The following is a 13950-nucleotide window of genomic DNA, read 5'->3' on the forward strand; positions in this document are numbered from 1 at the left end:
TGTCGGGGGCGGCAGATTAGAGGTTAATAAATGTGAGATTAGGGGTGTTTAGACTCGGGGTTCATGTTAGGGTGTTAGGTGTAGACATAACTTTTATTTCCCCATAGGAATCAATGGGGCTGCATTAGAAGCTAAACGTTGCTTTTTTGCAGGTGTAAGGTTTTTTTCCGCCGGCTCTCCCCCATTGATTCCTATGGGGAAATCGTGCACGAGCACTTTTTACCAGCTTACCGCTAACGTAAGCAGCACTGGTATTGAGGTGAGGTGTGGAGCAAAATTTTGCTCTACACTCACTTTTTTGCGGTTAACGCCGGGTTTGTAAAAATCCTTAATACCAGCGCTATCTGTGAGCGGTGAGCATAAACTGCTCTTTAGCACCACACAGCTCAAAACGAAAAACTCGTAATCTAGCCGTATGTTTTTCTTAGTGTAGTTAAAAAGTTTGCTATTCAAGTTGTCCCAAAAACCTTTATTGATTTGGTTCGGACCACAAACAAATATTACATATTACCAATTGATCATTATGAATTTGGAGCTCAATTATCTGGAATCTACCATCTAATTTTCTATGTTAGTCGTTTATTTAACCCCTTAACGACCGAGGACGTGCAGGGTACGTCCTCAAAAAAAAGTCAGTTAACGCCTGAGGACGTACCCTGCACGTCCTCGGTGTGGAAAGCAGCTGGAAGCGATCCTGCTCGCTTCCAGCTGCTTTCTGGTTATTGTAGTGATGCCTCGATATGGAGGCATCCTGCAATAACCTTTTGAAGCCATCCGATGCAGAGAGAGCCACTCTGTGGCCCTCTCTGCACCGGAGATCGGTGGCTTACTTCGTTGGTGGGTGGGAGCAGGACCGGGAGGCGGGTGGTGGCCATCGATGGCCCTGGAGATGTGGAGGGGGCGGGGATGTCCGGGGGCACGCACAGGAGGGCGGGGGCGAGCGCGTGCACGGGAGGGAGCGGGTGGGAACCGCTACACTACAGAAAAAGTTGGAGTACAAATTTTAAAAAAAAGAATAAAAAAGTGTGAAAAAAAGATCAGGCATGTGGTGGGGGGGGGGGATGCTACACCACAGCATATGTAAATATGCTTAAAAAATAAAAAAATAAAAAAAATAAAAACTTTTATTTTAGTACTGGCAGACTTTCTGCCAGTACTTAAGATGGCGGGGACAATTGTGGGCGAGAGAAGGGAGCTGTTTGGGAGGGATCAGGTGGTCTGATGTGTCAGGTGAGAGGCTGATCTCTACACTTAAGCTAAAATTAACCCTGAAAGCTCCCTACAAACTACCTAATTAACCCCTTCACTGCTAGCCATAATACACATGTGATGCGCAGCAGCATTTAGCGCCTTCTAATTACCAGAAAGCAACGCCAAAGTCATATATGTCTGCTATTTCTGAACAGAGGGGATCCCAGAGAAGCATTTACAACCATTTGTGCCATAATTGCACAAGCTGTTTGTAAATAATTTCAGTGAAAAACCTAAAATTGTGAAAAATTTAATATTTTTTTTTTAAATTTAATCGCATTTGGCGGTAAAATGGTGGCATGAAATATACCAAAATGGGCCTAGATCAATACTTTGGGTTGTCTACTACACTAAAGCTAAAATTACCCCAAAAATGTCCCTACATGCTCCCTAATTAACCCCTTCACTGCTGGGCATAATACACGTATGGTGCACAGTTGAATTTAGCGGCCTTCTAATTACCAAAAAGCAACGCCAAAGCCATATATGTCTGCTATTTCTGAACAAAGGGGATCCCAGAGAAGAATTTACAACCATTTATGCCATAATTGCACACGCTGTTTGTAAATCATTTCAGTGAGAAACCGAAAGTTTGTGAAAAATATTGTGAAAAGTGAATGATTTTTTGTATTTGATCGCATTTGGCGGTGAAATGGTGGCATGAAATATACCAAAATTGGCCTAGATCAATACTTTGGGATGTCTTCTAAAAAAAAATATATACATGTCAATGGATATTCAGGGATTCCTGAAAGATATTAGTGTTCTAATGTAACTAGCGCTAATTTTGAAAAAAAAATGGTTTGGAAATTGCAAAGTGCTGCTTGTATTTATAGCCCTATAATTTGCAAAAAAAAGCAAAGAACATGTAAACATTGGGTATTTCTAAACTCAGGATAAAATTTAGAAACTATTTAGCATAGGTGTTTTTTGGTGGTTGTAGATATGTAACAGATTTTGGGGGTCAAAGTTAGAAAAAGTGTGTTTTTTTCCATTTTTTCCTTATATTTAATAAATTTTTTTATAGTAAATTATAAGATATGATGAAAATAATGGTATCTTCAGAAAGTCCATTTAATGGCGAGAAAAACGGTATATAATATGTGTGGGTACAGTAAATGAGTAAGAGGAAGATTACAGCTAAACACAAACACCGCAAAAATACAAAAATATACTTCGTCCCAAACGGACAGAAAATGGAAAAGTGCTGCGGTCATTAAGGGGTTAACAAAATGGCTTTTCCCCTCTTCTTCCCCTCAAAAGGAGTGGGTATTACTTCTCCCACCCATTTACATTTTAATGTAGCCACTTCCTAGGGTTTGAGAATTTAGGCTTTTTATTTCTTCTTTTTTTGGGCCTGGTCTGGATGCTAGTATTTCTTCTGTGGCCGGAGCTTTACTCCTTCAGGACAAGAAGTATAAACGCAAGATTAGGACTTCTATCCTTTTTGTTTCTTTTGTCTATCTAGGACAAGTAAAATTGGATCAAATCTAAACAGCCTACTAAGTTGACATGAAGGTGCGGCCCCGATCCAGAACTTCTGATAGGGGGCAAATTTAATTCGGAGGGGGGGGGAGTTTCAATCTGTTCCAGATCCATGGGTTCTAAATATAGTTTCTTATGGATGCAGAATTGGTATCAATCAAGACCTCGCAGAGTAGGTTTTCTTCTGTCTCATGTTCCGAAGTACACTGTAAAGGCAAGAGCCTTCTTTCAGTTGGTATTAGATCTGGAATCTATGTGAGTAAAAGTCCCACTTTAAAGGGACACTAAACCCAAACATTTTCTTTCATGATTCAGGTAGATAATACAATTTTAAGCAATATTCCAATTTACTTCTATTATCTAATTTGCTTCATTCTTTGGGTATCCTTTGTTGAAGAAATAGCAATGCACATGGGTGAGCCAATCACTTGAGGCATCTGTGTGCAACCACCAACCAGCAGCTACTTGAGCCTATCTAGATATGCTTTTCAGCATAGGATATCAAGAGAATGAAGCAAATTAGATAATAGAAGTAAATTAGAAAGTTGTCTAAAATTACACGCTCTTTCTAAATCATAAAACAAAAAAAATGGGTTTTATGATCCTTTAAAGTTGGAACAGGGCCAAGGGTTTTATTCCAACCTCTTCATTGTCCTAAAGAAGGAGGGAACTTACAGGCCAGTTTTGGATTTCTTCTTTCATGATGGAGTCAGTTTGGCCTATTCTGCCTCATGTTCATCAAGGGCAGTTTGTCTTTAATAGATTTGAAGGATGCTTATTTTCATCATCATCAGCTTCTAAGCATGGCATTCTTTGAAAAAAAATGTTTTGGTTTGTTGCTTTTGCATATAGTCTGGCTACTTCTCCTAGAATTTCTTACTCATGGACTTCATAGATTGGGTATTACTTTCTTCAGGAATGCATTGTGGACTCTCACCACCTTTATGAAATAAAATATAATGCATGCTCACCTTATAAATTCTTTTCTTTCATGGTGGTGAGAGTCCACGAGACCCGCCCATTTTTTGTTAGAGTTTAATTATATAGTTTTTTTCTGGTGGCAGTTTAAGTGTAAACCCCTTTTCTTTTTTTCTTGTCCTTGCTCTTTCCTACCTTTCTTCTTCTTCTTGCTTGGCTATATGCCAGACTGGTTTACCATTTTGGTGAGGTGAGGGTTCAGGAATCTTTTGCCTTCTACTAGTGACCAGGAGTGGAATTCCCAGGAGTAATGCCTTGTAGACTCTCACCACGATGTAAGAAATACATTTATCAGATAAGCATAAATTATATTTTTGTTTATTTATTACCTCCATGCAAAAAAGATGCAATATTGTGCGATCACTGAAGAGTCAACAAACCAGTAGTAACCTTTTAATACAAAGCTACTCAACGCACCTGTACCAACAAACCATTCTAATTTGTTTAGCCCTCTCTTTATTTTGTTATTTTTTAGTAGGACTATAAGATTTTTACTCCGTGGGGGGATATCTTAAACCAGTGCATTTATGGAAAACCGTGGAAAAGTAAACCTGAATAGGAACCCCTGATTTGTGTATACAGTGAATGTACAGTATGTTATTAGGTGTATAGAGCAATTCACAAAGAATATCCAAAAACACAACACAATACATCATACTAGCAAGTAGTACTCTGTTATGCAGTGCAAGCACTTCTAGTTCAGACATTATGATGTTCCCTCATTCCATAGTACCTATGCTCTGGGTACAGATATCTATCGCCTATGTTTAGAGTTTTGTTGGTAAAGACCCACGTAGCTAACACAGCTTTTTTTCCTACCGCTGCTCCCAAACAACGCTGGTATTTAGAGTTGTCTGAAGGGCTGCGTTAGGCTCCAAAAAGGGTGAGTTGAGCCGAATGTACCGCTACTTCAACCCTCAATACCAGCTTTGCTTACGGTAGCGGTAAGCTGGCAAAACGTGCTCGTGCACGATTTCCCCATAGGAAACAATCGGGCAGTTTGGGATGGAAAAAAAAACACCTGCAAAAAAGCAGCGTTAAGCTCCCAACGCAGCCTCATTGTTTCCTATGGGGAAACACTTTCTAAGTCTGCACCTAACACATGAACCCCGAGTCTAAACACCCCTAACCTTACACTTATTAACCCCTAATCTGCCGCCCCGCTATCGCTGACCCCTGCTGTATATTATTAACCCCTAATCTGCTGCTCCGTGCACCGCCGCAAGCTACATTATCCCTATAAACCCCTAATCTGCTGCCCCTAACATCGCCGACACCTACATAATATTTATTAACCCCTAATCTGCCACCCCCAACATTGCCACCATATAAACCCTGCCGACCAGACCTCGCCTCTACTATAATAAAGTTATTAACCCCTAAACCTCCGCACTCCCGCCTCGCAAACCCTATAATAAATAGTATTAACCCCTAATCTGCCCCCCCATGTCGCCACCACCTAACTTCAAGTATTAACAACTAATCCGCAGACTGGACCTCGCCGCTACTCTAATAAATGTATTAACCCCTAAAGCTAACCCTAACACCCCCCTAAATTAAATATAATTTTAATCTAACAAAATAAATTAAATCTTATTAACTAAAGTATTCCTATTTAAAACTAAATACTTACCTGTAAAATAAACCCTAATATAGCTACAATATAACGAATAATTATATTGTAGCTATTTTAGGATTTATATTTATTTTACAGGCAACTTTGTATTTATTTTAACCAGGTACAATAGCTATTAAATAGTTAAGAACTATTTAATAGCTACCTAGTTAAAATAATTACAGATAATGGAGATGCCAGTGGAATTATAATCCCAAACAGTGATCTGGGGCAGGATCTAAACAGAACTGATTTTTCTTCTCACAGAGAGTCTACTCAAAGTGAAGGTAAACTATGATGAATGAAAGCCCGTTTTTTTTAAAATACTATTAAAAACAGGGGCACTTTCAATAATCAAAGTTTACAAAGCAGCCGTTTTGATTGAAAACTTACCTCTCTTCTTTTCACAGCCAAAGCAGCTTCCCCTTCCTGGAAATCCTCTCTTCACACGTCAGCAATAACTAATCCTGCTTCTTCCAATCATGGCTTTCCCCCCAGGGTAGTCATTGTCTGAGGCCATGCTGTGATTGGTGGAAGCAGGATTAGTCATTGCTGACGTGTGAAGAGAGGATTTCCAGGTGGGGGAAGCTGCTCTGGCTGTGCAAAGAAGAGAGGTAAGTTAATCAAAACGGCTGCTTTGTAAACTTTGACGAATGAAAGTGCCCCTGTTGATAGTATTTTTAAAAAACGGGCTTTCATTCATCAAAGTTTACCTTCACTTTAAGTAGACTCTCTGTAAGAAGAAAAATCAGTTCTGTTTAGATCCTGCCCCAGATCACTGTTTGGGATTATAATTCCACTGGCATCTCCATTATCTTTTTAGGAAGCAAGTACTTGCACAAGTAATTAGCAGCATTTGTTTATATTGCTGTTTTTTCATTATGTGAATGAGTTTTTTTTGTATTGTGACATATATTTTTAGATAACAAATTGGTTTATTCCTCTACAAATTGGTTTATTCCTCTAGAGGTGCAGTTAATAAAAATGATTGGTAAGTAGAGATATTGCGCACAACTTTCAACATGACATTTGCACTTTACCTAAGGGGCATTAAGGTTTAGTTTTCTTTGTTTTCATTATTCATATCACTACAAAAAGTCTGCATGCAAGGTAATATCTTAAAAGCATTAAAGACTGGCATTTTGTTAGTAAAATTCAAATTGTTCCCGGAGCAAGATATGGCCCTTCAAATGCCTCTTGATTGTTGTTTATTTTGTGTGTGCCTATTAGAGACAGGTTTAAACAACCCTGAACATATCGGCCAATCACTGCATTCTACGCAATGCACTCCAGCCTGTGTGGTATGCTTGGGAACAGTACAATTTTTACAGTTAAAGGGACAGTATACTGGAAATAGTTTTTGCCTTAATGTGTTTCTAATGACTTATTATACCAGCAGCAGAGTATAATCATGAGAAATTGCTTCTTTAAGTTTATTTTGTGTATGAAATGGCTAGTTTTGCATGCATGTTGATATCTTAAAAGCATTAAAGATTGGCATTTTGTTAGTGAAATTCTAATTTTTCCTGGTGCAAGACATGCCCCTTAAATATATGAACATAATCATATGAGAATTTGCTTCTTTAAGTTTATTTTGTATATTAAATGGATGGTTTTGTTCTTTGATACCACAACCCATCAAAATGGGTTGAGCTTGCAGATCTCCTTATTTTCACTTATGCCAAATCCCAATACTTAGAGAGAACAATTAGATATTAACATTTTATTACTCTCTCCTACCATCTCACCTACTTCACACCGGGAGTGTAATTTATTCTGCTGGCTGTTTACACAGCTTTTCTATAGACTATGCTTAAAGGGACATCAAACCCAAATGTTTTCTTTTGTGATTTAGAAAGAGCATGCAATTTTAACAACTTTCCAATTTACTTCTAATATCTAATTTGTTTCATTCTTTTTATATCCTTTGTTGAAAAGCATATCTAGATAGGCTCAGAAGCTGCTGATTGGTGGTTGTACATAAATGCCTCACATGATTGGCTCACCCATATGCATTGCTATTTCTTCAACAAAGCATATCTAAATAATGAAGCGCATTAGATAATAAGAGTAAATTGTAAAGTTGTTTAAAATTGTATTCTCTATCTGAATCATAAAAGACAATTTTTGGGTTTCATGTCCGTTTAAGTATAGCAAATTTCAGTATAGGTATGTATACCACAGGCAAATTCAGCTATTTCAGTTTCTGATATTAAGTTAATGGAGCTACTTATACACATTTTAATACACTCCAGTAGGTTGAATGGATCATTGGTAACAAATTAAAGGGGAGAAAATTTTAGGGTAAACTGTTCATGAAAATCTGGCAAAATAAATAACAAATGATCATTGAAAAGATTTTTTAATTATTTATAATGAAACATTTTGGGCTAGATTGCAAGTGGTGTGTTAACTTTTGCACACAAGCAATATGGGGGGGGTTCGTAATTTTGTGTGCGGCTGAACGTACAAGAGCGCAATGTTATGCTTTTCTGGTTAGCGCAAAATTACAGTTACACTTTGATAAAAATTAGTCATATAAATATAAAAAAAAAAGTTTGAATGCAAAGGGCTAAAATGTATATATGCATACATATACATGTCTAAATATGTGTGTGTGTGTATGTATGTATATATATTTGTACATACTGTATGTATGTATTTGTGTTTTACTTTATATTTACTGTGCAGATTTCACATTCCAATGTTCTTCACATATAGGATAATGTAATTTTTATTGTACATATATACTTATATACAGTATATATTGGCTGGGCGATATGGGGAAATATGAAAATCGTGATTTTGGACCTAAAATATTGTGATTGCGATTTTTTAAAAAATAACTGTTAAACATTTTTCACAAAAAAATGCATTAAACTGTACAGAATCTTAAAGTAAATTGACCAATACAGGCTGAGAACATTCAAAAATAAAACTAGTTTTTATGTATATAATTTTATTTTTTATTACACACACACAGGTACCTGACATGCAGGTAATACATATGTACACTCATATGTATACACATGACTAAGAGCTCATGCCACAAGTAGTCACTACTGTTCCCTCAGCACACGGTGGTTACACACATACTAAACCAATACACATATCTTAAAAGACAAATATGCTGTGGTAGACATTGTCAGTGACAAATACAATGAGAGACTTACCAATAAATGGATACATTTCTTCAAAATAAATTACATCTTTTAAATAAAGTTTTCCCATACCAAATATCCCATAAACAAATATTTTCAGTATTTTCCTATATATGGCATTAAAAATGTTTGAGTAAAAGAAAGCTAGAAAGGCCAGTAATACATTAGATCTTAATGAGTTAATTGCATGCTTTTAAGCGAGACAGAAAATTGTTCGCCCAGGTGAGCTGTGTAACTTGGAATGGAAAATAAGAGTGAACTCGCCAGTTCCCTCTGCCCATTACTAGTTTCTCTGCCTCAGGTATCTTTCGCCTCACAGAAGCGGATATATTCGCGACTCCACAGTCCGCTAGGCCCAAAAACCTAAAATTGTTCTTCTACGATGGCTTCAAGCTCCTCAACTAGCCTCTCTGACTCCTGATCACTCATCTTCCGCCATGCTGCTATCACGACCTGCGCATACTGCTACCACAAGGCAACCACACCACCCCCTCCCCTTCCTGCTCCACCATTCCATTGTGCTATTGGTAAGCAGGGCCATCAATCATAAATATCATCTGAATGATTGGCAAAAGAAAGAGGTTATCTTAACTGATTGGACGCTTATAATATCCGTCAACATTCAGCATCCAGAAGAAGTGACATCAAGGTATGGCCGCCTATTATTGGCTGTGCTCTCAGCTGTCATTACTACCTTCTACGAATACCAGTAATAAACATGCTCAGCCCTGCTTTTTAAAAAAAAAAAAAAATTAATCGGGTTTCCTTGGTAGCGGAGGGCTAGCCTATACAAGCCCCCACCTGTACGTCATAGGGGCGGGGCTAAAAATTTCATTCTCTTGTTATTTGAAATTCTCACAATAAAAAATTGCGATTAATCGCATCATAAGATTAATTGTGCAGCCCCTTATATATACAGTATGTATATATATATATATACATCTTTATATCTATTCCTGTAGATTACAAAAAGATTACAAATAAATTTGTTAAGATTAGAAATTGTTCGTGTACGCTAACCCAACATCACATTAGAGCTAAATCGCAAATTGTAAATCGCATTACGCATATTTTAAATTTCTATTTTCTTCACATAGAAAAAAATTATTTATTTATTAATATATATATATGTGATATTGTTAATATAAAATAGGTATTTATACCTCTATATCTGTAGGAATAGATATACAGGTATAGGTATATACAGATATATGTAGAAATATAATTTTACAATAGAAAGTACTTTATTTTGTTTGTGAAGAACATTGGAATGTGAAATATTTCTTCCTAACTGCTGTCGGGTTAGCACGCAAATGATTGGTGTTTGGGTTTTTTTCTACTACACTCTTTATCCAATTACTTCTACGGGGAGAATATGAGCGCAATATTCAGTTAGGGCACATCGGGTTTCACTCACACGCACACTTTTCACTTCCAACTTGTAATACGCGCACAAGCAAATTGCCGCTAGCAAAGTTTTTGCTCGAGCAGGAGTGCTTAATAACGCACCACTTGTAATCTGGCCCTTTATTTGGAATACAATTTTGAGTTTATTGGCCTTTTAAGGTTCTTTAGAGTCTCTTTTATTAGCAAGTGATAAATCTGTTCTTAGTAATATGATGTGCACAAACATTCATTTCCTGTTGATATTAATATCAGGGTAAACCATTTTAACTTAATCTTTGCAATGCAAAAATGATTTGTTATAATTTGAAATGCTTCTCTTTCAAATGCATAATTTAACATTTCTAAGTTTATTATTGTGCAGAAACAAAATCACAGATCTTATCATCATAATAAAGTAGTTATTACTTGCATTAATGCTAACATATGTAACCTAAACTGTTTTTTTCTTGTATATCACTGCATATCATTATATATATTTTATTTTTTTGTAGACTGTGTCAACAGCCAGTGAACTCCGCAAGCCAATTTACTGGATTGTAGCTGCAAAAGCTATTGATTATGAACAGTTATTGCTTCTTATGGCCAACGTGAAATGGGATGTAAAAGAAATCATGTCACAACACAATATTTATGTGGATGCTCTTTTGAAGGTAATTTTTTTGTAAACATAATTTAGGAACTACATATAGCTAACAGAACAAATACATGTTATTGCTTTCTTTCATGTAGTTAGCAAGAGTCCATGAGCTAGTGACGTATGGGATATACATTCCTACCAGGAGGGGCAAAGTTTCCCAAACCTCAAAATGCCTATAAATACACCCCTCACCACACCCACAAATCAGTTTTACAAACTTTGCCTCCCGTGGAGGTGGTGAAGTAAGTTTGTGCTAGATTCTATGTTGATATGCGCTCCGCAGCAGGTTGGAGCCCGGTTTTCCTCTCAGCGTGCAGTGAATGTCAGAGGGATGTGAAGAGAGTATTGCCTATTTGAATTCAGTGATCTCCTTCTACGGGGTCTATTTCATAGGCTCTCTGTTATCGGTCGTAGAGATTCATCTCTTACCTCCCTTTTCAGATCGACGATATACTCTTATATATACCATTTCCTCTACTGATTCTCGTTTCAGTACTGGTTTGGCTTTCTATTACATGTAGATGAGTGTCCTGGGGTAAGTAAGTCTTATTTTTGTGACACTCTAAGCTATGGTTGGGCACTTTTATATAAAGTTCTAAATATTTGTGTTTAAACATTTATTTGCCTTGATTCAGGATGTTCAATATTCCTTATTTCAGACAGTCAGTTTCATTATTTGGGATAATGCATTTGATAATCAATTTTTTCTTACCTTAAAATTTGACTTTTTTCCCTGTGGGCTGTTAGGCTCGCGGGGGCTGAAAATACTTCATTTTATTGCGTCATTCTTGGGGCTGACTTTTTTGGCGCAAAAAATTTTCTTTGTTATTTCCAGCGTCATACTTGTCACCGGAAGTTGCGTCATTTTTCACGTTTTTTGCGGCAAAAGTGTCGGCGTTACCGGATGTGGCGTCATTTTTGGCGCTAAAAAATATGGGCGTCATTATTGTCTCCACATTATTTAAGTCTCATTGTTTATTTGCTTCTGGTTGCTAGAAGCTTGTTCACTGGCATTTTTTCCCATTCCTGAAACTGTCATTTAAGGAATTTGATCAATTTTGCTTTATATGTTGTTTTTTCTATTACATATTGCAAGATGTCTCAGATTGACCCTGAATCAGAAGATACTTCTGGAAAATCGCTGCCTGATGCTGGATCTACCAAAGTTAAGTGTATTTGCTGTAAACTTGTGGTATCTGTTCCTCCAGCTGTTGTTTGTAATGAATGTCATGACAAACTTGTTAATGCAGATAATATTTCCTTTAGTAATGTTACATTACCTGTTGCTGTTCCATCAACATCTAATACTCAGAGTGTTCCTGTTAACATAAGAGATTTTGTTTCTAAATCCATTAAGAAGGCTATGTCTGTTATTCCTCCTTCTAGTAAACGTAAAAGGTCTTTTAAAACTTCTCATTTTTCAGATGAATTTTTAAATGAACATCATCATTCTGATTCTGATACTGATTCCTCTGGATCAGAGGATTCTGTTTCAGAGGTTGATGCTGATAAATCTTCATATGTATTCAAAATGGAATTTATTCGTTCTTTACTTAAAGAAGTCTTAATTGCATTAGAAATAGAGGAATCTGGTCCTCTTGATACTAAATCTAAACGTTTAAGTAAGGTTTTTAAATCTCCTGTAGTTATTCCAGAAGTTTTTCCTGTCCCTGATGCTATTTCTGAAGTAATTTCCAGGGAATGGAATAATTTGGGTAATTCATTTACTCCTTCTAAACGTTTTAAGCAATTATATCCTGTGCCATCTGACAGATTAGAGTTTTGGGACAAAATCCCTAAGGTTGATGGGGCTATCTCTACTCTTGCTAAACGTACTACTATTCCTACGGCAGATAGTACTTCTTTAAGGATCCTTTAGATAGGAAAATTGAATCCTTTCTAAGAAAAGCTTACTTATGTTCAGGTAATCTTCTTAGACCTGCTATATCTTTAGCGGATGTTGCTGCAGCTTCAACTTTTTGGTTGGAAGCTTTAGCGCAACAAGTAACAGATCATAATTCTCATAGCATTGTTAATCTTCTTCAACATGCTAATAATTTTATTTGTCATGCCATCTTTGATATCATTAGGGTTGATGTCAGGTATGTCTCTAGCTATTTTAGCTAGAAGAACTTTATGGCTTGAAACTTGAAATGCTGATATGTCTTCCAAGTCAACTTTGCTTTCCCTTTCTTTCCAGGGTAATAAATTATTTGGTTCACAGTTGGATTCTATTATTTCAACTGTTACTGGGGGGAAAGGAACTTTTTTACCACAGGATAAAAAATCTAAAGGTAAATTTAGGTCTACTAATCGTTTTCGTTCCTTTCGTCACAATAAGGAACAAAATCCTGATCCTTCCCCTACAGGAGCGGTATCAGTTTGGAAACCATCTCCAGTCTGGAATAAATCCAAGCCTTTTAGAAAGCCAAAGCCAGCTCCCAAGTCAACATGAAGGTGTGGCCCTCATTCCAGCCCAGCTGGTAGGGGCAGATTACGATTTTTCAAAGAAATTTGGATCAATTCGATTCACAATCTTTGGATTCAGAACATTGTTTCACAAGGGTACAGAATAGGCTTCAAGATAAGGCCTCCTGCAAGAAGATTTTTTCTTTCCTGTGTCCCAGTAAATCCAGTGAAGGCTCAAGCATTTCTGAAATGTGTTTCAGATCTAGAGTTGGCTGGAGTAATTATGCCAGTTCCAGTTCTGGAACAGGGGCTGGGGTTTTACTCAAATCTCTTCATTGTACCAAAGAAGGAGAATTCCTTCAGACCAGTTCTGGATTTAAAAATATTGAATCATTATGTAAGGATACCAACATTCAAAATGGTAACTATAAGGACTATTCTGCCTTTTGTTCAGCAAGGGCATTATATGTCCACAATAGATTTACAGGATGCATATCTGCATATTCCGATTCATCCAGATCACTATCAGTTTCTGAGATTCTCTTTCCTAGACAAGCATTACCAGTTTGTGGCTCTGCCGTTTGGCCTAGCAACAGCTCCAAGGATTTTTACAAAGGTTCTCGGTGCCCTTCTGTCTGTAATCAGAGAACAGGGTATTGTGGTATTTCCTTATTTGGACGATATCTTGGTACTTGCTCAGTCTTCACATTTAGCAGAATCTCATACGAATCGACTTGTATTGTTTCTTCGAGAACATGGTTGGAGGATCAATTTACCAAAACGTTCATTGATTCCTCAGACAAGGGTAACCTTTTTAGGTTTCCAAATAGATTCAGTGTCCATGACTCTGTCTCTGACAGACAAGAGACGTCAAAAATTGGTTTCAGCTTGTCGAAACCTTCAGTCTCAATCATTCCCTTCGGTAGCCTTATTCATGGAAATTCTAGGTCTTATGACTGCTGCATCGGACGCGATCCCCTTTGCTCGTTTTCACATGCGACCTCTTC

General features: G+C 37.1%; 1 protein-coding gene across 1 annotated transcript in view; it reads left to right on the forward strand.

The window, feature by feature from the left end:
* VPS50 (VPS50 subunit of EARP/GARPII complex) overlaps positions 1-13950 on the forward strand; it is a 994344-nt gene that overhangs the window by 886514 nt on the left and 93880 nt on the right. The window contains exon 25 of the mRNA XM_053714049.1: positions 10389-10547. Coding sequence (XP_053570024.1) covers positions 10389-10547 — 159 coding nt within the window. The remainder of the gene's footprint in view (positions 1-10388; positions 10548-13950) is intronic.

This window comes from Bombina bombina, chromosome 5, assembly GCF_027579735.1.
Source record: "Bombina bombina isolate aBomBom1 chromosome 5, aBomBom1.pri, whole genome shotgun sequence".
NCBI lineage: Eukaryota > Metazoa > Chordata > Amphibia > Anura > Bombinatoridae > Bombina > Bombina bombina.